This window comes from Pipistrellus kuhlii, unplaced genomic scaffold (genome assembly GCF_014108245.1).
Source record: "Pipistrellus kuhlii isolate mPipKuh1 unplaced genomic scaffold, mPipKuh1.p scaffold_m20_p_15, whole genome shotgun sequence".
NCBI classification, from domain to species: Eukaryota; Metazoa; Chordata; class Mammalia; order Chiroptera; family Vespertilionidae; genus Pipistrellus; species Pipistrellus kuhlii.
The window spans coordinates 28,656,885-28,683,253 of record NW_023425460.1 but is presented as its reverse complement, the minus strand read 5'-3'; the positions used below and the strand labels follow the sequence as shown (position 1 = coordinate 28,683,253).

The following is a 26,369-nucleotide window of genomic DNA, read 5'->3' as shown; positions in this document are numbered from 1 at the left end:
TGAAATTATTGTTTTTGGTTTTTAAAATACTTTACACTTCTTTAATAGTATATATAAAAATAATTCAAAGTAAAACACACCTTGTCTAGTTCTGGATTACAGGTGACATATGATATTTGAGGTTCAATGGTAGCAAAGATATTTAAAAAGGTACATTCTTTTAAATTCTGCCCATTATGATCTTCTTTAGGAGATGTACAAGTCTTACTCCAAGTATACCCAAGCAAAACTGGTGGAATGTTTACTTGGAATGTTCCATTAATCTGAAATGATATATCAATATAACAGATTCTGCACGATGAAAATAAACACCAGTCAAATATAGTATAGCCTAGCTCAGTCTTCTCCACAGGAGCCTTTAATGGGTATGTGCTGGTTCTACTAATGTGTACTTGTACCCTTGTACGTGTACTTGTACGTGCACACGGATGATCAGGTGCTCCATGGGGATCTGTTCACGGGCACTCTTGACATTTCCAGTCTAGTATGTACTATGAAAAGAGGGCAGGAGTAAGACAGGGATGAAATGAGGAAGTTTATTGTATCAGAGTGTTAAAAACTCTAAAAAAAAAAAATCTAATTCAGGCTCAGAGAAAATGCTAAAAGACAATGTTACATTTCTCATTGGGTCTAGAAAGAGAAAAACCTTTAGGTCCACAGGAGGAAGGATTGTATATGTGTGTGTGTGTGTGTGTGTGTGTGTGTGTGTGTGTGGAGAGAGAGAGAGAGGAGCTAATTTACAATCATAATAACTAATAATCATGGTTAATAGTTATTGAGCACTTACTACAGTATGTGCAAGGAACTGTGTGAAGTGTTTGATATAGATGACATCATTCAATAAGATAAATACAGCTCTTTTCTCTAAGTCACTTATGTAAGATCACAACACAACTGATGAGTATTGGAGCCAAGATCACAACTAAGGTTTGTCCACCTTTGAAGCTCACATTCTGAACCACCTCCCTATCCTGGAGTCTGGCCTGAGACAGAGAAACATCTGCAGAGTTTTACAAGTGTAGGAAGCCATGTTCCTTCCAATAACTTAAATCTCTATTGCTCTTTATCTGTAGCATATATTTGCAGCATGCTCCCTCATGACATGCTGTGATTGTATATTATGCAGACATTTCTACTCTCCTCCCTAACATCCATTCTTTTCTCCTTTCTTACCAATAGTTCTAAGTGGCAACATGACAAGTGGTCAAGTCACATCAACAAAATAAAGAAGTCTGCCAGGGTTTCCTGGTGAAGCGTCTCTTTTACTAATATGGGCACTGCCACTTTGTGCTTCACCCTGACTCCCTTCTGCAATATATATATATGAGGCTGGAGGTACAGTGAACAATTTGCAGTTATAAGAATGCAAGCCATTGCCGAAACTGGTTTGGCTCAGTGGATAGAGAGTTGGCCTGCAGACTTAAGAGTTCCGGGTTTAATTCCGGTCAAGGGCATGTACCTTGGTTGCAGGCACATCCCCAGTAGGGGGTGTGCAAGAGGCAACTGATCGATGATTCTCTCTCATCGATGTTTCTAGCTCTCTATCCCTCTCTCTTCCTCTCTATAAAAAAATCAATAAAAATATTTTTTAAAAATAAAATAAAATAAAAAATAATGAAGAAGAAAAAAAAAGAATGCAAGCCACATGATAAGGACAGTAGAACAGAAACACAAAAGCAGCTTGGATTCTTGAGCTGCTGCTCTGACATCTAAACTTATGTTTTTGGGTGAAATAAATAGGCCCATTACATCAGCCACTGTTAGATTTTCTGTGGCATAGGGTCACACATAATTAATACACATATAAATCCTTGAGTCAAATGCCTTGTTTGCTTGACAAACTCATTTTTAGGACTCACTTCAAAAGTTATCTCCTCTGTAAATACTTCCCTGATCTTTCTTTCTCCTCCTCATTCCCCTCTTACCCATCCCAAGCACTCTGAACAACCTTTCTTCCCCCTCCAAACCAGAAAGAGTAAGGTACTCCCCAAGGTATTATTGTATCTATCTCATGCCCCTCCCAAAGCACCACAGCATTATCAGGTGTACTGAAATGTGAGTTTTCTTCTATAGACAGTGAACTCCACTAAGATAGAGAAATCATTTCTGAATCTTCTATATCTGGCATAGCTCTGTAAGTAACAGAGCCCCAAACAGAGTCTAGGCTGGAGTTTTTATATTTTGCTGGTCATGTAGACATATTCTTGCTATATAATCCAACAGCAGCGTCCTCTGGGAATATAGCAGAGACACCTACCAATCATAAGTCTTACCATTAAGGATAAACAATGCTAAGGAGCTGAAGCTCCTGGAACCCATGCTTACAAAGCAGCAGCATTGATCAGAACATTTGTAAATCTGGTCCTATAAAACTATTATATGCAAATATAAATGTTGCTTTAAGACCTAAGGCTAGCTGTCCCAGTCTTAATCAATATACACTTTAAAGTTGTAAGAAATAAATTTGTGGATGTCTTCTGTTAAAACTTTCACAAACTCCAATACCCCAAGATCCCTTTAACTGACCCAACAACCTGCCAATCACAGAATCTGATTCCCACCCCCAACCCCCCATCAGCAAATGTTTCTATTGGCGAGAGATAAAAACTTAGAAAGTAAGCAAACCATCATTTGCTATTACCTCAGATTGTTGCAGAAGAGCAGAGAAAGGGAAGACAATGGATCCAAGCCAATTCTTTCTTACATATGAATGACCACTGCAGCTCCTGAAACAGTGATCCTGTTAAAATAAATAATCATTGATTTTATGGATGTGATAAATAATTCACAAACTTGTAGGTAAGTATAAAAATCATTTTCTTTCTTTTAAAAATAAAACAAAAGGTAAATAGAAAATATATTTTTCTCACTTTTTTATTTTTCTAAAAATTAAAACAAAATAATGACCTATTGTGAAGTTTTGACATAGGTATGGCTATTTACATTTTTAATGTAATATTCTTATTATAGTAGATATGCTCAGGGCAGCACACTTTTTAAAAATTCACTAAAGAACTTAAGAAAATTGAGGGTGGTGACCTGCAGCAATCCTGGTTGGCATTGGTGTGAACATCTTCATACTGAATGGGAGGCTGCAACTTTCTGATGCACTTGCTCTTTAGCAGTGTTTCCCAAAGTGTGGTACATGTACCCCCAGGGGTACGGGAAGAGTTTGATGGGGGTACGCATTGCAACGGCGTTTGGTGGGGATATGCACTGCACCGTGCTTAGCTGCGCCTAATTCTACATTCTCATGAGTACTAAGGGTACTCAGCGTTACGAAAATTATAGAAGGTGTACACATATGTCAAAAGTTTGGGAAATGCTGATCTAGAGAACTGTTTTTGAACTTGAAGTTGAATTCAGAGAGGAAGGCAGAGGGAGAGAGAGATAGGAACATCAGTGGTGAGAGAGAATTATTGATTGGCTGTCTCCTGCACGTCCCCTACTGGGGATTGAGCCCAAAACCCAGGAATAAGCCCTGACTGGGAATCAAACCACCACTTCCTGGTTCATAGGTCAATACTCAACCAATGAGCCACACCAGCCGGGCTGTCATACATTAAATAATCAAAAAGACATAAATTTATTTCTGGGCTCTCTATTCTATTCCATTGATCTATACTATATATCTGTTCTTATGCCAGTACCATGTTGTTTTGATTACTATGGCCTTATAGTGTAATTTGATATCAGGTAGCATGATTCCTCCAAGTTTGTTCTTCTTTCTCAAGATTGCTGTGGCTATTCTGGGTCTTTTGTGGTTCCATATAAATTTTTGGACTATTAATCCTAGTTTTGTTAAATACACCATTGGCATCTTGATAGGAATTGCATCAAAATCTGCTTCAACTTCTCTGAGCCTAATCCCAATCCTTCCATGTAGAATTAATTGCTCCTCCAATAGTGTTGCCACATAATTTGATAGACATTTATGTTAAAACATTTAATCAGAGCCCCAAGAGAGAAGGTGTAATGGATATGAATCTTTATACTTTTAGTGTCAAGATCAGTAGGAAGGAAATTAATATTTATTTTAGAACTTGCTATGGCACTTGGCACAGTATCAGGAACTTTCTTATATCTATGAGGAAGACATTCATAACTTTTAACATCAGATTGAACAGAACTGGGTTTTACGAATAATTTGCCATTTTTTATAGAAAGGATATATTTTCTTTGATCAGATGGTGGAAAATAAATAACCCATTTTTGCTTATCTTTCTACCTTGTCTACCAGGAAGCAAACATTTTTAAAAAATATATATTTTATTGATTTTTTACAGAGGAAGGGAGAGAGATAGAGAGCTAGAAAAGTCGATGAGAGAGTAACATCGACCAGCTGCCTCCGACCGGGGATATGCCCACAACCAAGGTACATGCCCTTGACCGGAATCGAACCCGGGACCTTTCAGTCCACAGACCAACGCTCTACCACTGAGCCAAACCAGCTTTGGCAGGAAGCAAACATTTTAATGTAATGTTCAATTGCAGAAATCTACTTCTCCCAAATTCTTGTTATATTTATCCCTTTTCCTTCTCTATATGGTTTGTGATCTGTTATTTTCAAACTGACTTGTCATATGTTTGATTTTATTCCAAGCTGCTCCAAATGCTTTTTAGAAAATGTTAGAAATAAATACTGCATCTAAAAGCAAATTTACAAATATGTTACTACACTTCATTCAGTCAGAACTTAGAATTATTTCAGCATAATTATAATTGTTGTACTTTACCTCATGTTTTTCAAAAATCATTTCATCAAAAATGTTGATATATATATTATCTTTTATTTTAGATAAACTTGAGAAGCTATAATCATGTCCTGGTGATCTATAAATAAGAAAAGCTTTGTTATATGCTTAATTTATTTTATAAGAGCATTACTCATAAAGGACTATAAAATCACTTGTGTTCTTTTCTGTTATAACATAAAAACTATGTGCTTTCATTAAAGCTAGTACATGCTTTGTAATTATCTTTTTATCTCTTAAGGTAACTGAGTGAAGAATAAAAATGTTGAAATGTCAAGCAGAAAGACTTTCTAGTGAAGGCATCCATTGCAAACAAATTATCTGAAGTATGGTGCATTAAGATTTTCCAACTAGCTCTGGTGGGATGGCTCAATTGGAGCATTGTCCCATATACCAAAAAGTTTGCAGTTTTGATCACCAATTGGGGCACGTACAGGAGACAACTGATTTTCATATTCTCTCTCTCTTCTCTCTGTCTTTCTCTCTCTCTCAATAAAAAAATATCTTCAGGTAAGGTTTTTTAAAAAAAGATTTTCCAACTATCTTAAATTCTACCAGTTTCTGTTACTTCTCACACAGAGAGTTAAACTGTACTTTTGCTCTCAGCTAAGAGCTTATTCTTTTTCCCACATTTATTTTCTCCAACCAGAAACTGGGATAGTGGGATGCATTTAATTTTGCAAACTGTCTGTGGATGGCTTACTTGATTGGAGAAATCTTTGGAGGTAGCTGAAAGAATAATGTAGTATATCACAAGCAATGAACTTTCACTATCAGCTCCAGCCTGTACATCAAATCTCAATCAAACTTCTAACAGCTCAGAGAAGGTAAATAACTTGCTCAAGCAAATGTCATCAGCAAATGACAGAGCCCTCATCTAAACCCAATTTTAACTGCCTCAAAGGCCAGGATCTTTTCACTATACCAACTGCCACTGTCATTGTTTGTTGAAGCTTGTTGCTTAATAAAGCAGCTATTATCTCAAGGAATCACAAATAGTTTGTATAACTTTCTGAGATCTACAGGTACATTGACGACTGAAAAATGTTCATTGAGTTTAGAGAATAATTTTAAGGTTGAATGTTCTTTATATTTCTAAGTGATAAACTGACTTCCTTATCCTACTCCTTCAAGAGTTTCCTTTCATGTTGTAATGTCTAAGATAGGGTAGGGAAGGCAATGAATATCTATTACACTACTAGAGGCCCAGTGCACGAAATTTGTGCACGGGTAGGGTCCCTAAGCATGGCTGGCAATCAGGGCTGACTGAGGCCTTCCTTCATTCCACACCACCCCATGTGGTCAGCGCACGTCATAGCAAGCAGCCAAACTCCCAGTTGGTCAAACTCCGGAGGGGACAATTTGCATATTAGCCTTTTATTATATAGGATGTTAGCAGAAGAGATAACTGTCATCCTCAAGACATTTTGGAGTGTGTCAACTTAGTGTGTCCTTTAAGTCACTCAAGTCCTACACTACCTTGCATTTTGTATTCTATTCAAACTTTCCTCAAATTTCACAATTTCTCCTCCAAAGTAGAGCTCACAAGGCTAATGACTATTTATTTATTTATTATTACTATCTACTCCATTTGTACATGACTTTTATTCATTAAAATGTCATGTGGAAAAGAGAATGGAGTTCCTGTATCTGAGGCAATGAAAAATGGTAGTTGAATGGTTTTGGCTTACCCGAACCCTCTGGTCTACCTCTAACTGTGTTCTTGGTTTATTTCTCTGCTATAATTTCAAGAATGCAACTACTTTACAGCATTCACTTGTAAGTTTATCTTATTGACTATTTCAAGTTATCCTAAATCTACTTATTTAATACAGTATATTTCTTCTAATTCTAATGTCTAATACACAAATATTTCTACACATACAACCAAATTTTATACCTTTACAATCTTTTAAGCCAAAATATACTTTTATATACTAATTACTTAACTTAATATTGTACAATGTATTTATTTCCCTTTCAATTAATACTCCCTTTCACATACAAAGAGTAAGAAAGATCAGGTAAGCAGATATCAGAGACAAGGCATGAATAGTTAATTCATAGTTTTTACCTCTGTGGGGAGAGAAGGAAGATATAATTAGTAATTGCCATAAAGAAGCCTTCAAAGATATTGGTAATATCTACTTTTTAAGATGGAAGGTAGATATACAGGTGTTCATTTTATAATTTTTCCTGAGAACTTATATTTATATATACATTATATTTATTAACATCTATGTAAGAAATATTATTTAAAAGCTTAAAAAGCAAAGTCTATCTCAACCATTATTTTAAATAAATGGTTCAAAAATATTTTTATTGTTATTTTTTTAGGAGCTAAAGAAAAATGGACTCCAACTCACACAAAATCTACTTTAATTTCCTCATTCCAGCATGGATGAGATCCACTTGCAGTACTGGTTTGGTATACAGTGTGTTGAAAGGAAACTTCCACAAAAGGGTGTACAGTATCCTGAAACACATAATAAACACTGACTAGATTTTTGAATTTATTTTATATAGTTGATAAAAGATAGAAAGCTAAGAAATTACTTGGTTGCTGGTTGAAAACTGGATGACTTACTTATTCTAGTGTTTCAGACAACCATTATTCACTTACTAACCATTTATTGGTCCTATTTAATAATAGATACTTTTCCAAGATAAATAGCCAGCATGCCTTGGTGGTTAGAGTATCAGCCCACACATGGAGGGTCTCAGGTTCCATTCCCAGTCAAGGACACGTTTCTGGGTTGCAGGTTCAATCCCCATCCCCGGTCAGAGTGAGTGTGAAAGGAAACCAATCAATGTCTCTCTCCCATAATGGTATCACTTCGTCCCTCCCTCCCTCCTTCTTTCCTTCCACTCTCTTAAAAAAAAAAAATCAATGAAAAAAAAATTCTTCAGGTGAGAATTAACAAAAAAAAGAGAAATGGTACTTTGTTTTATAGATTTTATAGCTTAACAGTGGTCTGGTGCATGAAATTCGTGCATTCGGGGGGAAGGGGAGGGTCCCTCAGCCTGGCCTGCGCCCTCTCGCAGTCCGAGAGCCCTTGGGGGATGTCCCACTGACAGTTTAGGCCTGCTTAGGGAGCGGGCCTAAGCCATCAGTCAGATGTCCTTGGTGCTGCCACAGAGGTAGGAAGGCTCCTGCTACCACTGCTACACTTGCCAGCCATGAGCCCAGCTTCTGGCTTATTGGTGCACCCCCTCTGGGAGCACGCTGACTACCAGGGGGCAGCTTCTGCATTGAGCAGTAGTCAATGTGTATCATAGCAACCAGTTGTTCCACCGTCAAGCCAAAACCGGCTCTTCAACATTCCCCGAGGATCCCACATTGCAAGAGGGTGCAGTCCAGGCCGAGGAAACCCACCAGTGCATGATCAGGGCAAGGGAGATGTGGAAGGTTGGCCAGCCAGGGAGGGACCGCAGGAGGGCTCCAGGGCCAGTCCAGCCTGTATCACTCAGTCCCGATTAGCCAAACCCCAGCAGCAAGTTAACCTACTGGTCAGAGCATATGCCCCATGTTGGCCAGTGCATGTCATAGTGAGCAGTTGAGTGGCCTTAGCATATCATTAGCATATTAAGCTTTGATTGGTTGAACAACCAACTGGATAACTGAACACTTAGCATATTAGGTTTTTTTATTATATAAGATTGGGGGGAAAATAAACAGGTAAATAAATAATTGCAATGAAATGTGAGAAATAAATAAATATATATATATATATATATATATATATATATATATATATATACACACATACATACATACATACTCCAGGTATAATAGTTACTCAGAAGAGGGAATGATTACTTTTCTGGGGGTGAGGACAGGAGCTTCACAGAGAAAACACAACTTGAGTTTGAGCTTAGAAACATTAAGCAGTAATGTGGCCAATAATAGTGAGCTGTGTGGAGGCCACTGCAGGCTAGGAAAGGGCATGTATACAGGCTTTCTAGAACAGGTAGTAGTTTGATACTGCTGTTGGGTGGGAATAGATGGGATATGGTTGACTTGTAGGTAAGGGCCACATCATTACAAATGTTTGTAGGCATTCTAAGGAGCTAGTACTGTATTCTATAGACCCTGAGAGCAGGGGAACAAGGAATGAAAGAGAAAAAATTACATTTATAAAGAGCACCTTCATTGTGTTATAGAAAGTAAACTGGAATCCCAACAGATTAGAGATAGAGAAACCAGTAACAATTCAGGGCAAACCATTGGAACTGCACTTTATAAAAGTATTAAATACTTAACTCATATAATATCTCCTCTGAGACCACTGATTTGATTGTTTCTTTATGTTTGAAGCAAGATATGGATGATATCAGAGAAGTAGATATATCCAAGGGTCTTCTAGGGAAACAATAGAGATATTAGTTAGTTTTAATATTAGTTTTGATGGGAGCAGCAGATTTTTGCCTATGCTTATGGACATAAGTAATCCAGTTACCATGGATTTGACAGAGTTTGCTTTGATATTCAGATCATAGGTGCTTAGAGCTAAACATCTGATAATGACTGCTCTGAAAGAGTGGCTCCTAAATGCTGAAATATGGATTGGATCCAGTCTATAATGAAGTTTTTCTTAGCAAAAGGAGAAAAATAAAGCAAATGGTACAGTGAGATGATATCCTTCCTATTTTTGGTGTTGCAACATTCTTTCTTTTATGAACTGATGGTTATAGAAAATGGTGAGGATGCTATGATGTGTTTTTATAATCAGCCTTTGAAATGTGCATTTGTTTTGAGAATATCAATTCTATTAAATATACAAGGTTGAATATAAAAATAGGCAAAACATTAAAAGTTTTTAACTGTAGATTAGTAGCGAGTAAGCAAAATACTTGTTGTTCATATGCAAAATTCCTAGGATGGGGTAAACATGAGATAAACAATTATAGTATAGAGCAAGCATGTTAAACTCAGGGCTAACATGGGCCAAATAAATGAGGTTCAAATTTATGTGCACTGCAAAAAAACAAATGCCTCAATTTTCATAAAAACATTGGTTTATTTCGATAGAGACATGCTGAATACAAAGGGCTGAAATAAATGAGTAATCATTAACATAAAATAATAGAAAATTTTAATAAAAATTAATGTTTTTTCTTGAACATTAACTTATCAGACACTGAATAACTGCACAAATTAATAAGTATAATGAAAATAAACCTATTTTTCTTGTTCTCCAAAAGCGAAATATTTCCTGTTGCACACACCAAACAAGTCAGTACAAGACTAATGACGTGGCAATTGGCTGCTAAAATATTTGCTGCTAGTGTTAGTGGAAATTAATGCAACATGATTATAGTAATCAGTCATTAGTGAACATTGTAATTAATAATTATGTGTAACAGGATATTGTAAAAATTAAGTTACAAAATTTTTATTAAAACATTCCTTACATACTGTTATATTGGCTGGGCCACAAAGATATTCATTGTGGGCTGCATGCAGCCCGTGGGTCGAGAGTTTGACATGCTTGGTGTAGAGCATATATGTGTGAAATATTGATAGAGGGGTATACTTAACATTCCTGAAATATCTGGCAACTAAACAGCCATATATGAACCATACACCAGATTAAATAGATAAGAGACACTGTATATTCAGGACATACTAAATATACATGAGTAATCAATATTCATGATGCCTTACTTTGGTATCACTCAATTGTAATACCCATTCTGGCGCCACATATCCTCCGCACCAGAAACACAAATAAACCCGAGTGCCTGCAGAAAAGATGAGTAAGATGATTTTTGCAGAAGTCATCTAATATGACAAGTCTAAAGCAGAGTCTACTCTCTCCAATGTTTTAATTCCATTACTGAGAGGGGCCAGTGGCAGAGAAGAGTGCAGTTGGCAAAGTGGCTTCACAACAGGGAACAGAGATAAAAGGCAAGATATACTTTGGGCATCTCAAACTTCTAAAATCTCTTAACACATGGCAATGACAGTAAGCTTGCCTATCCAAATGAAGACTTAAACCTTCACTCAGTCTCTGTATATGGAGCATTAATGAAGTGCAAAGATATATTAATTGGACAGTGTGGAAATTTACACTTAATACAGATCTTTTATAACTTTAAAAATTGGTGCATATGGCCTTACCTGTGAACTGTTGTTTTCCTGCTGGGAATATTATAAGCCCTCAGGATTCTGACAAGAATCTTAATATCTCCATCACAGATAGTCTGTGCTGCCACTTTTTTCCTTTCTTTCCTCTGAGGCTTTAACTTTCTGTGTCGTTCAACAAGCTTACAAACTGCGTGTGTCAACTGGCTAGAGAATAAAAGCGATCAGCTACATATACACAAGATAACTTAGTTTTAAAAGATATCAATTTTTAAAATTAATTATTGTAAACAAGACCATTATTTTAAGCCATATTTTCTCCACTGAGGAGAGGAGACAGTTGTTTTAGCCCAAGGAAGAAATCATTTTTTGAGCACAGAGGAGATGCTATGTTCACTCTCATGTGAAGAGGGATATGATTGCTCCATGCCCGTTGGGTACATGGCCCAACGAGAGACAAGGGCAGGAGAGGTAAATCCATGAAACATGATATTCTTCCAGGATTTATTATATGTATTTTTAGAATCATTCTCTTAAAAGTTGTTAGAAACTCAATTTTTCTACATGAATCTGAAATAATAGTTACATATGCTGTCAACCCTGGTAACAAATCTATGAAATTATAGCTCTATGGTCCCACCCATGTGCCCCAAAGACTGAAAATAAAACACAATAGATTTCAGCATCCTAAACCAATTAGCCCCTTATTGGTAATACCATGAACCTGCAAGTGGCCCCAGTGTGGTTTCCCAGAAGCATCCCTACGTCTGTTGCTGCCCCTGAGTTTCACAGGTGGGACAGAATGAGAATTGAATTGCTCCAGCCAAAGACCCCGCTGTGGATCACAGGTTTGAAAGGAGTAGGTTAAAAGCTTAGTGTGTGGTGCCACCAGCAATGACTTTTCCCTAGCAGTCTCAGGACAGGAAAATCTTAGGGCAAAACCAGTTTGAAACGTAAGTATTTCTTTTCTTTCTTGAGCTAAAAACCATCAATAAGGAGAACATTAAAAACTAAAATACTATACAATTGAAAATACATATTATATCATATGAAGAATGCCATATTAAAATGACCAAATATATTTTAAGTCACCATATTTCATTTCATGTTTTACAACTGCATCTTTTGACATATAACTTATTAGTAAAAAATGTAGAGATATTATTAGAGGATTTTGAAGGTATTAACTTAAAGCTTTATATTTCTTACTTAATAATAATTTTATATGTACCTTGCAGATACAATTTCTTCATAATCAGCTACAATATCTGATAAGTTAAATTTGCTAACTTTGACAATTCTTTTCATTACCTTCTTTCTCATCTACAAAATAAAAATTTAGAATTTAAGAAATGTATACGTTATAATTTAAGATAAATTATTTGCAATGCTATTGGTGCCACTATTTTTTCACCCCCTAATTTGTGCAAGCAATGAATGGGAAGGGGATTAGATAAGTGAAAATGTGGTTCTTTTTGCTTCCATTATTAAAATCACTCCTAACTCTCATATTCATGTCACAACAAAGCAAGTGTGTGTGTTTTTCTACTTTTTTTGTCCTTCTATAACACTTTCATGTCATCTTAAACTCTGTTCTTATCTCTTTTTACACCCATCCTAGCCCAACCTTAAGCACCTTCATCCCTTCGTCCCCTGAACTGCTGTGATCCTACCACATTACTAGTTAAAGTAAGGATTCTGACAAAATTAACTTTCAGGGTCAAAAAGAGTGCAAATAACACATCCAACAGCAACTTGGACTTATTCACAGGTGGCAAGATACTATGACTTTCCTGTGACATTATGCCCTATACATAAAAAAAATAAATAAATAAAATGAGTGCAAAGTTGTTAATGTTTATATTTAAACAAAAAAATTTTGGATGTGTACTAATAATGAGTTTGCTGTCCATTGAAGTAAACTTTGCATCAACAATGTAAATTAACAGTGTACGTTTACAGATGGTAAGTAGCTAACTCTGAAAAGGAAGTGTGAAAACCCATCACTGATCAGAAAGAGGTGATGAGTAAGTAGATTTGTCTGTCTGACTCTCTGGGAAGCACAAAGTACCATAACATCCAGCAGACCAGTTTTCAGCAAACATATTGCTAATATTATTTTGCAGTTGTTACCTTTTTCAGAAAATTGACAGAATTAATCCTTTGTGCGGTAATAGAATTCACATCTGTAAAGGAAATATCTTTCTCTATCTGACTTTCATATTCCTAAACAGAGAATTAAGTTAATTTCACTTCTTGAATGTTATTGTTCAGATATGACATGCTGCAATAAAATGTTAACTATTTCAGTTCATGTGTAGGAGACATTGGCAACATTCTGGCATTAACAGAGGAAAACATTTCTTTCAGATTATATAAATTATATAAAATAATATATAATTTTAATTATCATATTAAAATATAAACTTAAATTATAAGTTTATATTTTGTTTGCTTCTACTTTAAGATGTGGTCCTTCATCTTTTAAAAAAGAGTAATGATTGAGAAAAATTTGCTATTATGAAAATAGGAAGATGACTAATAAATATTCTATAAATATGCTATGGTTATTATAATTGGTTATTTCTACAGGAATTAGCTCTTAAAATCCACTATCTTAAGACTAGTGATGTACCAGTAAGTGTCTAACAACCAGTTATCTGCAAGGGGGGAGAGCCCCAATTTATAGCATGTGCTGATTATGGTGTAAATATTTCCCCAGCAACCAAATTAAACAAATTTAAAGCAACCAACATGAAGTCATTGAAGGTGGAGTTGGAAAAGAGGTGCACATTAGGCTCTGACAGCTGGTGATGGCTGGCTCCTGCACACCGCCCCCACACAGCATAAGACTAATTCCCCACATCCCCATTTTAAAGTTCTGAGATTGAGGTGTGCTTTATAATCAATGTATACATTTACTGTGGTAGTGTTTCTTCCCCTTATATCCAAAAGTTTCTTTTAAATATATGATACATTTTATGATAGCAAAATAGAGTACTTCCATAAATTTAGAATACACCTACTAGTAAAGGATTTCGGCTTTGAAATAGGCTGTTTGACAAGTCAAGCTAAGGACTTTCTGGAATTATGAGATCTTTACATTTTTAATGTTTAAAGAAAGGGGGGAGGTCTGTCTCCTGATTATCAGTTAAAAAAATTTAAGACAGATTTAAAGCAGCAAAACATTAACATACAAGGTAGAAACCACTTTACCTGGAAGATTGAATCTGGAATCTCTCTGTCATAAAGGGGTATTTGCTGCAGAGGGAAAATACCTAATTGTCCTGCATTTCTAAGTTGCAATAGCCGGAAACGTTTACTCTTTTTCATTTCCTCTTCGGAAACAAAATTTAATTCTTCTTGCAACTGTTCAAGACGAAAATACTTTGGAATATCCGTCCCTTTATGTTTCATGTACTGTAAAACATAAATAATGAAAGTCTTCACTTAATATATATTAATTTTTAATTTAAAATATTTTAAAACACACTTTAATGTATAAAAATGTCAAATCACTATATTGTAAACTGAAACTAATATAATATTGTATACCAACTACATTTAAATTTTTAAAAAATTAAGCACTGGAGAAAGGAAAGCCCCTTCAATAAATTTTGTTAGAATAATTGTAAAGCTGCATTCAAAAGAATGAAACTAGACTGCTTTCTGATACCATACACAAAAATTAACTCAAATGGATTAAAGACTAGAATATAGGATCTGTGCTGAGTGAAATAAGTCAAAGACAAATGCCAGATGATTTCACTTTTATGTGAAATCTGAGAGAAAATCAATATTTCTGTATGCCTGTAATCAATTCAGCACATCAGTTGAGAGGTTCTGATCTAAGAAAACTTAATTGCAATAATTTATTTACGTATTGCTTTATGCAATAAATGCAAATGGAAGTACAGGGTACATGCAAGGAAGAGTGTTAGTTGCCTTGAGAGAGATAAATATTTATTTGCTGCAGTTCCACAAGGAAGAATAAAACACAGTAATGAATAACTACAGCATTAGGCAGAATGAAATTAGAACCTTAACAGTTCATAAAAAGAAAAACAAAGTTCACAAGAGGGCAAGGAAAGAAGAGCACATATTTAACTGAGGTTACCAAAGAAATTTTTATCAGATTTTCAGGATGGGTAAGACAGCCTTTATGAGTGGCTTTCTAGGCAGAGGGAATAACATGAATAAAGGTGTGAAGAAAGCATTTTGGGGGCATGTCTATTCATATTTCCATGAACAATTCAGTTGGCTATAAGGAAGAGTAGGGAAAGTAAATATATAATGGTATCTTTGAGGGAAGGAATGTGTCTATATAAGTCATCTTTCTATACCTAGTAACTAATAATACAGCTGGCATTCCAGTGGACATATAATAGATGCTAGTCTGAAGGTCAGCCTGTCAGATGTGCTGTGGGCTGCTTAGTGGCAGAGTACCAACCATTGGGCCTCACTCAAGTAGTAAATATTTCAGTGGCTGACTTTCTTATTGCCTTTATGATACTGTAAACTGGTTGTAAACTGTGTCTGTCCTGAGATTTACACTTACATTCCTCCTAATACCTAGAAAAAATGTGCAGCAAGCTATTTTAAAAATATACTTGTATTGATTTCAGAGAGTAAGGGAAAGGGAGAGATAGAAACATATTCTCATTAATCAGTGATGAAAATCACTGATTGGCTGCCTCCTGCAGGCCCCACACTGGGGATGGAGCCCACAATCCAGGCATGTGCCCTGACTGGGAATTGAATCGTGGCTTCCTGATTCAATAGGTGGACTCTCAATCACTGAACCATGCTGGCTGGGCGCAAACTATTTTTAAATAGTTTAAAAGTAAAGGATCCAGAACTTAGAAAATGCAATATATTTCAGGAATTGATATTTGCTATAACTTACCATAATAAATTCCATTAAATCAGAATATTCTGGGTTATTTGGGTCAATTCTGACTTCATTTGCCCATTCAAAGAGCTTCTGTGTATTAATGAGCCATGGAATTCCAGGATCGCCTCTTGCGTCTACATTTTTTAACACACTAACATAGAGAAAGATATTTGTGAATGTGCGTACAATATATTGTTAGTATTTCCATAGCATAGGGAATGTGGTTATAAATACTCTTTTCAGGTATTTAAACATAATACCTATCCATGCCCTTCATTTAAGGATAAGATAGAAGGTTTACATGTGATATCTCTTCTGGGTCTTCTTTGAATATTCTAACTTGTGTCATAGAGTTTTGATAAGTGTCTACCCCCATCCTTTCAGTTGAGAGGCTCTGATCTAGGGAACCCTTCTGATCATAACCCTTAGATTATGATCTAAGTTTAAATTTAAGTGACAGTAAAGTTCTTGAGGGTAAAGTGTCCACACTCTGTGTAGTAACTAAAACATAGTAAATGCTAAACAATAAATGGTGCTTATTGGATGTATTCTGTAAACCCTGAGCGTCGTAACTTATTAAGTATTTTCCTTCCATAGATGCACAGTATGAAAATGTAACCAAGATGTCTGCTTAAGAAAAATTAATAAGATCCATAGTACATAAGACTCTCTAGGTTACATTTTTACAGTTGAAACATAATATAGAATATGACTTAACTGGGAAATATTACCAAAGGAGTATCTTTATTTGGATAAAATAAAGGCTCTATACTCTGATTCTCACAAGTCACTCTTGCCTTCTTACCCCAGGTTCCTAAAACCATGGCTCAGCACCAGCCCTTGAACTTCCCCCCCCTGTCGAGGAGAGTTCTGTAATTTCCCTCTCTAAAGTCAGAGGCCCCAATGGTAAAGTTTTACTTTGAGTTAACTTTGGAGAAGGCCCCGGACTTTGAAAACCTCTCTTACAATTTACTCCTTGTTAAAATCTGTCATATGTCCCAATCTTTCACAGAACTGCTTTCGATCTTTTGTAAACCTGAGTTCCCAAGTAACTGGAACTGCTAAGTGCAGCATCACAGAAGCCGTGAGAGAAGAGACTTAAAGAAGCAAAATGATGAGGACAAGCCAGTTCATATCAAAAGGTCACTGGTAGCCTTCAGGAATCCGTGGATTGAGTTAGGGAAGAAATGTGTGAATAAAAAGTGAAGGCACTGAATGCAGACCAGTATTCCACCCATGTGAGGGCTTAGTTAGACAGGAAAAACAGCTCAAAAGTGTTTTTTAAGGTTTAACCAGATGATTGGATTGTTCTTTGTTTTAAAAAACAAATAAGGCTTCTTATATATAAAGGACTAACAGCATATAGAGATGGAAAAGTTAATATAAGAAAATAATATAGATACATCAGCAGATCCTAAAAGAAACAAAGGAAAGTATAAAAAGATTGCCCCACTTATTAGCTTCAGAGTGAGGAGAACAAATATCTAACTCTAAGAATAAAAAGCAAAGAATATGTACAATAAGTAAAGGTAGAAAATAGCTGCCTTTAAGAAGATAAAGATTGCTCCAATTTTTAAGAAAGCCATACACGGATTCTATTGTCTCTTATTTTCAGTCTTTTCCCCCAGCCTGTTAAACTTCTTGATGAATAATGTACATCCACTAGCTCAGTTTCCTCAAAATCAACTGGTGTTTTTTCAAATATATTTTTATTGATTTCAGAGAAGAGGGGAGAAGGATAGAGACAGAAACATCAGTGAATGAGAGAGAATCACTGATCAGCTGCCTCCTGCACGCCCTCTACTGGGGACAAGGCCCACAACCCAGGCATGTGCCCTGACTGGGAATGGAACCGTGACCTCCAGATTCATAGGTCAATACTCAACCACTGAGCCTCACAGGCCAGGCTCAACATCAACTGCTGAGTGCTACTAATGTTTAGGTATTGTTGTTGTTTTCTCTAAAACTCATTCTTTACCACAAAAAGTATTTATAAACTCTTACTATAACTCTGGCCATATGCCACTGGTTTTATACATAGTGTTCTCATTATTTTAAAAGTCTCTAATTTCAATTTTGATCTCCTTTCAAATCCGAATTACTTATAGCGATGTTTTTAAATTTTTGTATTATATTTTTAAAATACGTCTTAAAGAGCAGTGTTAGGCTCACAGCAAAGGTGACCAGAAAGTGCAGTTTTCTATGCCCCTTACCTCTCACACTTCACAGCCTCCCCACTATCAACATCCTGCAGCAGAGTTATAATTTACTACATTCACTGCAAAAAGAGTGGCTTTGTTGCAATACATGAACCTATGTTGGCACATCATTATCACTCAAAGTACATAGTTTACATTAGGGTTTACTCCTGTTGCTGTACATCCCATGGGCTTTGACAAATATGTAATTATATGTACCCAGAATTATAGTATCATATAGAGTAGTTTCAGTGCCCTAAAAACCCTGTGTGTTCTGCCTATTCATCCCTCTCTTTCATAACCCCTGGAAACTCAACATTTTTACTATCGCCATAGTTCTGCCTTTTTCATAATGTCATACAGCCAAGGTCTTTTAAAATACGGAGAGTGGAAAGGCCATAGTTCTAGTATCATCTCTCATTAATTTTTAAGTAATGGAATCTATGTGGCCCTTTATATTTACCATTTTACTCAAACACAGCATAATATAAAAGGCAGCATAATCATCATTTTTATAAAGTTTTACTGTACTTATTTAAGTAATCCTATTTGTGGATATGACCTATAAATTAATTCCAATTCTTCTAGAAATTCCTAGGACATAGCATAAAATTTCTAGGATTTTCTTTCTAGCAAATTGATAGTGCATACGTTATTATTTTATAATCCAGAAGGACTGGAAAATATAAAGGCCCGGAAATAAAATCCTTGGGAGTCTTGGCCTTTCTCAGCCTCCATGTGACTATAATCCTAAGCAAGGAAGAGATACAGACTATTACATATAAAAACACTTATTATCTATTAGGGTAATTATCAATAAAATGTATAAATGTGTTATATATTAATAAGTATATTAACATTTTATATACTTATATTTGAAAAAATAAACATCTAAATAAACTCAATTCCTGTTGCTGCTAATTTTTTCTTTTTCTAGACACAGGTTTTGTGTACTGCTTTGCTGAGGAGTGGAATTTTTTTTCAAGCATAAAGGATTACTACCTGCAGTAAGCAGATCTTAATGACTGTGACATAGGTGTCAGAGGAATACCATTTTCATCTAAGGCCCATGACAGGGAATAGCTTAGTTTTCCTGATGTGAAAAGACAAAGTTCTTCCGTTTCATTTCCCTCAAGAAGAAAAGGCACATCTGTTTATAAAGGGCATTAAAAACAAGTAAATTTTTTTAAAAGTGTGCAATTTGAACACATTGTAGATCCACCCCCCCCCCCCCCCCCCCCCGTTTTACTTGTGGAAACCCAGAAATACATAGGAAACTCTGTGCTGACCCCAGGCTCTAATCTAAGAGCTCCCCCTCTTCACCCATCTAAGATACCTTAAGGCAGATTGCTTCAAGCAGACTACAAAGAGAGGAACATATTGATCAGGTTACATAGAGATGGACAGCTCTATTTTCCTCTCCTTTGGCTAGAAGCTTTTTAACCATTCTTTCTGGGAGTGGCTTCCAACATGAAAGACCACTGGCAGCAGAAATAGAGGCAGGCAAGGTACTCTTTGTCCCCTTTCCTACATTCCTGAGTCGCCTCCTTCCCCCATTTTTTTCTCAATTTCCAGAGAGCTTAGCAATTCTCCTTGAAACTTTTACCAAGTTGTTAGTGCTCCCTAAATTTTTCACCTGAGTCTTTTCTCCTGGGTCTCCCCAACCCTATTTTTCTGCTTCATCTGGACTCTACGTAAACTACACTACACCCTCCCTCCTTCTCTATCTTATTTTCTTCTGTTACATATAAAGACAATTATTGTCTTAATAATTATAAATTAAATATAAATATTTCAGATACTTAATAAACATAAATTAAAATAAATAAATCAGTTTGAACCACAATGATGATTTCGTTTGTAATACTTGACACTTATTTTTTTACTAGAGGCCCAGCGCACAAAATTCATGTCCAGGTACGGTCCCTAGGCCTGGCCTGCAATCAGGGCCATCTTCCCCAGCTGCCAGCAGCCAGCCTCCTCCCCGCTGCCACTCACCACAGGTTCCCTGGTGCCTGATGGCCAAGGGAAGGGACTGAGGTCGGCTGATCCCACCCACTTGGCAGTCCCACCCCCACCACAGGTGGCCATCAGGCGATAGGAGCCTGCTGCCAGCAAAAAGAACCAAGAGGTGGTCAGTGTGCCTCATAGTGGCTGGTCCAACGGTCATTTTGGTCATTCTGCCATTGGGGTCAATTTGCATATTACCCTTTTATTATATAGGATTATTTTTATAGCAAATGTGCTATTTATTTACTTAGTAAATAAATAGCACATTTAAGGGAGCTTGAAAATAGAAAACTCCTTACATTGGGTTTATTGTTTGTTGGTTTGGGGCCTTTTACATGCGATTTGAGACTTCTCTGCATTCTGTATATTTGTCTGAATTAATTGCCTGGGATGAAGTTGTGCTAGCTTTCACACAGAAGATACCTTTCAGAAATCTGTATATCTTGCAGTTGCCAGAACAATAAAATACCCAGTTGAAATTTAAAAAAATCAATATCCAAATAAACTAAAATCAATTGACGTGTGAACAGAAACAACCTTTCCTTCCTCTCCTTTTCTCTCTTCCTTTCTTCCTCACTTTCCTGTTCAATTAAAGGATGGACCGGCACATCCTGGAGCACCTTTAGGTTTCATTAACAGAGAAGCAGAGTCAGAGCCGTCTATCCACTCAGGAGTGGCGCTCTTATCTCAGGTGAAGTAGGAAAAGCCCACGTGCTCATTCCAAATTTTACTTTTCCCAAAGATCTCATTCAAGACAAAGTTCTTAACATTTTAGTTTAACATCTGACAGAAGAACTTAATACATTTTAAACCTAATACTGTAGGCATAGAATTCTTTACTCACGTAAGTGACCCAGAGCCACTTGGGATATAGAATTCATGAAGAAAATAGGGGGAGGAAGCATTTTTAATAAACTTACTGCTTCCTACTTCTCCATACTCAGGCATGACCTGCTCATCAGAGCTAAACTCTACATATTCCAAAGCAGTTTTGCTTTTCAGCTCTGTGCTGTTAGGCAAAGGTATATATAGTTTTGCCAGCAAGTTTGTCCTTTTATTTACTTCATAAACCTAAATAGAAAGGAAATGATTGATAGCTCATTGAAAGTACAAAAATTTTAAAACTAAACTAAGGACCCTTACGAACACACATTTGTATTCCTTTTTTAAAAATGCCAGAATATAAAATAAGTATTGTTCGATAGCATTTCATCTACATGATTGTGAGAAAAGTAGATAATTGTACATCCCTAAAAGTAGAATGCCTTTCACTGGTTTCAAAGAAAATAAATTTAGTAAAAGGATTATAAATACAGTTCTGAAAGTATAGGTATTTATAACACAATTACCCAAATAACTTACTTTTGTGTAGCACTTTTAAAGTTCCTTATCTCATTTAAACCTGATGAAAATTTTGGGAAACTGATATTATTCTTCCCATTTTGTGAGGGAATGGAGTCTCTTTATAAAACTATATTTGTTTTTATTACAAGTGATGGAAACTCAGGTTGAATTATTTAGAAACAGGGAAATTCCTTAACTCATGGAATCCAAGGGCAAATTAAACAAGCTGTAGAGATAGGGGAGGGTAAAAAAAAGTCCCAGTAGATAGTTTCACAGATGTCCACTGGGTACTAAACCCAGGTCTTTTGATTCTGTATGCTGTGCTTTTACTACAATCCATCACTGCCATAATTACAAACCTAAGTTTTTTTCAATAGCAAAATTTTAACAATGACATACCTCCAAGCAAATTGTTTCAGGCCAATATATTAACTGGATATTGAAAATCTTCTGAAACATGACTTTAAAATCAAATTGCAGAGGAGATATTGAAGTGCAAGAAACCTGTTTATCATTGTATAATATTTTAATAAAATATTTAAGCTTCTGAATTTTGGCTCTCCTCTTTTGTTCATGCCTAAAAATTAAATAAACCTTTAAAAGACCCTTGAAAAGCAAAATGGATATAAAATGTTCATTTCAAAATGTACCTCAACTTAGCATGTTAAAGTATGATTATTTTAGAGGGCAAGTGATATCTTTAAGCCTTAAAATGCTTGCCAATATGTGGGTAAAAGCCTCTGTTATACAGTAAAATGTTTTTTCAAGAAAAATATTTACTCAAAAATAGAAAAAAAACCACCTAAAATCAGCGTCCTGTAAATCCCCATTTATAACTTAAAGATATTATAGCAGTTACCTATCATAAGATGATTTATAAGAAGAAGAAACTGAGGGACTTAGTAATGGGGTTGGGAAGCTAAAATCAAGAACTCAAAAATATTGTCTAACTCTTAAGAGAGGCACACACACATACACACACAAACACCTCCCTCCCCCCCACACACACACACCATGCTTTCAATAATCTCAAAGAGGCAGCTCTAAATCATGAGACTTGCTGTGTTCTAGTAAAGGCTTTGAAAATCCCTGTAGGCTTTAGGTTGTATACCCTTTTTCTCCAGGAATTTTTTTCTCTGAACCCAAAGATTTGAGATGGAAGCCAGAGAGGTTAGTTCTCTGGAGTTTATATGAATACACTTGCTAGGGAATAAATTGACCCCTGAGTGATATGAAAGTCCTAAAAAGAGTCTTCCACCCATTCATTTACTCATTCATTCAACTAACATTTACTGAAAACCATTTAAGCTGCCATGGGAACTGACCTAATGATGTTTAAGACTTGAGCTACTTTTTCAGAAAGGAAAAGACTGGTTGGAAGATAAGCCTTAGTTGAAATATAAAAACCCCCTCTGTTCTCCACCCTAATCATCCTCTGAGCCCAGGATCTCCCTGCCCTCATGTAAGCCCATCTTCTTCATAACCTTCTCAGAGGGTTCAGAGACAAAAGATTGCTTATTCTCCGTTAGCCTCTTCTAACCATCTTCCCAATCATCCTTAGAGAAATATCTTAGTAAAATTTTCCCTTCATGATGCCCTTTGAACGTAATTTTAATAATGAGCTCATGATCTGATGATGAAATTCATTAAGTCAGTATATTTATCTTGAGGTAATCTTGTTTTTTCTTCTCATGTAAACTCTTTAATTCTTCTTTAATTTCTGTACTCCTTTCATCTCTATCTTTGACATCAGAATATTATTCTTTTCTAGAGAGTCAATTCTTACTCAACTGGATATTTTAAAAGGATAATGAAGCAATACCACACTATAGCTTGCTTTGAAAAGATAGAAAGCACCATATTGCATTTCCTTTTGCCTTGACTTCCACTAAGTTTTAGCATAGGCTTTCCAGCATAAATCCCTTCCTCCTCTTTCTCCTCTTTATTTCCATCTTCCATTTTATGGACCCTGTTCTCTTGTCTTCATTTAGATGGTCCTTTGGCATGCGCGTATTACATAATAAATGACCTCAGATCCCTTTGAGAAGTAGGTATAGAACAAATAAAGCAGTACTTCACCACTGTGCTTCTCTGGTCAGAAAGGCAGGAGTGATTATGTCTTTGTGTCTGCTACTTTTTATGTTCATTTTAAAATGCAACCATCCATCCATTCAGTTATTGTACATGAATATTTATTGGGAACCCACTGTCTTACAACACTGTGCTAAATTAAGCACATTTACAATACTCGAAGACGAATTGGTCCAAAGTGTCCCATGAGACAGAAATATTGAGAAGTTGGACCTAGTTCAGTGCTCTAATTTGACTTATCCTCTTTAAGGGAGATAAGAACCATCTACAGATGGGAGAAATGACAATCAGTGTGATACCTGTTTTTGCATGAAATGTCCAAGGAGCAGACGGAAATATTATAGCTCAAGGAAGAAGTCACAAGTGGGAAGTAAAGAAGTTTATGTCAAAGTATAAGACTGCCCAGAGGGGCTTCCTGATATAGAATACACTTTATGAAAGCAAAGGGTCCCTTAACACGCTAGGGTACTATATAATCTTATTTTACAGCGGCTTTATATCTTACATATCTATATATGAACAAAAATTACTACCATAACAAAAACAAAAAACAATCATCAAACCAAATTGTTTTATGTACTACCTTACTGAAGAATTAGAGATGTGACCCTGGGCTACTTAACCTTTTATAAGTGTAAATTCCCCCATCTTTAAGATGAGGATAACACCATAGAACTATAGTGGCAATTAAATGTCCAAATAAGATAAAGTAGCAAAGTGCTGGGCATATGGTACTCATTCAAGAAATCTAACATTATTATTAAAAATTAAATAATTAATAGACAATATATAAGAAAAAAATAATCCTGTAAAAATGCTTACAGTGAACATTTGGATAAATTTGTTAATTCTTCAGCAAAAGAAAGTTGTGGCATAAAAGTAATTGGCTTTATTCCTTCAATATCTGTTTCTTCAAGTTCTGAAGCTAAATTTAAGAGACTCTAGAAACCAAAAACAAACAAATATATAAATTACAATGTAAGTTCATTGCTTAGGACAATTATTCTTAATTTTAAACTTATATCTCCTATATTTGTAACTTTGTTGGGTAACTGTTACAAAGATATCCTATTTTATCTATTAAATATTATAACTAGTTGAGTTAAATATAATTTTTCAACATAAATACCTCCTCATTTCCCCCAATGTTATATGCTTTTCCTCCTGTGTTCTTCTCAGTCACAGACATTTCTGACATTTCTCCTTGATCTTGTTCATCAAATTTATTTTTTATCCTAGTTAATAACAGAATTATGTAAAGCAAATATAATGAAAGTATATGAGAGTTATAATTGTGCTTGCACAGCTCTATGAATATATTAAAAACCATTGAACTGGACACCTTAATAAAAGAAAGAACAAGTGTATGATATGCAAACTGTATCTCATTAAAACTGTTTTTTTTATTTAAATTCTTTAATAAAACTGCTATTAGAATATATGCTTTTGCCTTCTGAAGTACAGTAGAGTAAATTCAGTGTGGATATTACCTGTATGGACTGAGACTGAGAACCTGTGTTGACTGGCACCATGGAATTTAGACAGGTTCCTAAAGTATTCTGTGCCTTACTTTTCTCATTTGAAAATTGTGTTGTTATGAGGATTATATGAACTAATTCATGTGAAGTGCTGTTTGATGCTTAAAGCATAACAAACAAATATTATTGTTTTCCTCTGATTCAGGTTAATCAATATGAACTTATTGTTCATAATTAACTTATTGTTCTTTAATATAATGGCTGTCAAACTTTGACACATTAAAATTACTGGGGAGCTTTTTTAAAGCTCGCTTTTTTTAACGATAAACTGTTGAAAATGTTAAAAATTATAATAAAGGTGATCATGAAACACTTTCATTAAAAACCACTGCAGTGGGGGGGAGGGGAATCAACAAAGTAAACACCATTTTTATTGCTTGAAATTATACTAATCTTTTACAGTTTTTTAAAAATATATATTTTATTAATTTTTTACAGAGAGGAAGAGAGAGGGATAGTGAGTTAGAAACATCGATGAGAGAGAATCATCGATCAGCTGCCTCTTGCACACCCCCTACTGGAGATGTGCCCGCAACCAAGGTACATGCCCTTGACTGGAATCGAACCAGGGACCTTTCAGCCTGCAGGTCGATGCTCTATCCACTGAGCCAAACCGGATTTGGCTGGGTTTTTTTTTTTTGTTTGTTTGTTTTTGTGTGTGTGTGTGTGTGGTTTGTTTTTTTTTTTGGGGGGGGGAGACCCAGGTACAATGGGTTATGAAGGAAACCAGTTATTTAACTGTGAGTTCACAGTTTCAGTGAGTAACAAGTATAGTTTTTAATTATAACTAGCTCCTCCAATAGACATGTCTTTATAATTTACTAGTACATGTTTTACTTAGGAATGTGATTGTTGAATCTATGTTTAACTTTATAATAAAGTGCCAAGTTGTTTTCAAAATCACTGTACAATTTTGCATTCCAACCAGCAATCAGTGAGAGTTGCTATTACTCAGCATTTTTGAAAGCATGTGTTATTGTCTTTTTCTTGTTGTTCTGATTTTTAGCCATTCTAATAGGTGTGTAGTATGTTCCATTGTGATTTCAATTCACATTAATCTACTGACCTGAGGAGATGTTGAGCATCTTCTCATGTGTCCATTTGCCATCCATATACCTTCTTTAGTGAAGTGTCTATTCGAATCTTTTGTCCCTTTTAATTAAATTTTAAGAGTGGTTCATATATTCAAGATACAATCCTTTATTGGCTACATCAAATAGTTATCCAACTTCTTTTCTCCCAATTACTATGAATTACCAGTTATTCGTGTGATGTTCATCAGAATGTTGTAGGAACAAATAGAACTCACCTCTGAAATTGTAACTTTACCGGGGTGCTTATAAACCCTTGCTGTTGTCGAAGAGATTTTATCTGTTTCCAAGTACGTGACATACTGTGCAGTAGGGAGAAGTCCTTTTCCCTTTCTAACTCATAGAGCTGCTTTGTATTACT

The 26,369-nt window shown here is 35.6% G+C and overlaps 1 protein-coding gene across 1 annotated transcript in view; it reads right to left on the bottom strand.

Annotated features, from left to right (window-relative positions):
- CC2D2B (coiled-coil and C2 domain containing 2B) overlaps positions 1–26,369 on the bottom strand; it is a 55,974-nt gene that overhangs the window by 16,470 nt on the left and 13,135 nt on the right. The window contains exons 11-27 of the mRNA XM_045581950.1: positions 26,227–26,367; positions 24,509–24,614; positions 24,202–24,320; positions 21,688–21,865; positions 20,865–21,015; positions 18,937–19,084; positions 15,749–15,887; positions 14,059–14,262; positions 12,976–13,068; positions 12,074–12,165; positions 10,879–11,049; positions 9,019–9,114; position 8,847; positions 7,121–7,230; positions 4,737–4,833; positions 2,642–2,740; positions 81–263 (exon numbers count right to left, since the gene is read on the bottom strand). Coding sequence (XP_045437906.1) covers positions 81–263; positions 2,642–2,740; positions 4,737–4,833; positions 7,121–7,230; position 8,847; positions 9,019–9,114; positions 10,879–11,049; positions 12,074–12,165; positions 12,976–13,068; positions 14,059–14,262; positions 15,749–15,887; positions 18,937–19,084; positions 20,865–21,015; positions 21,688–21,865; positions 24,202–24,320; positions 24,509–24,614; positions 26,227–26,367 — 2,128 coding nt within the window. The remainder of the gene's footprint in view (positions 1–80; positions 264–2,641; positions 2,741–4,736; positions 4,834–7,120; positions 7,231–8,846; positions 8,848–9,018; positions 9,115–10,878; positions 11,050–12,073; positions 12,166–12,975; positions 13,069–14,058; positions 14,263–15,748; positions 15,888–18,936; positions 19,085–20,864; positions 21,016–21,687; positions 21,866–24,201; positions 24,321–24,508; positions 24,615–26,226; positions 26,368–26,369) is intronic.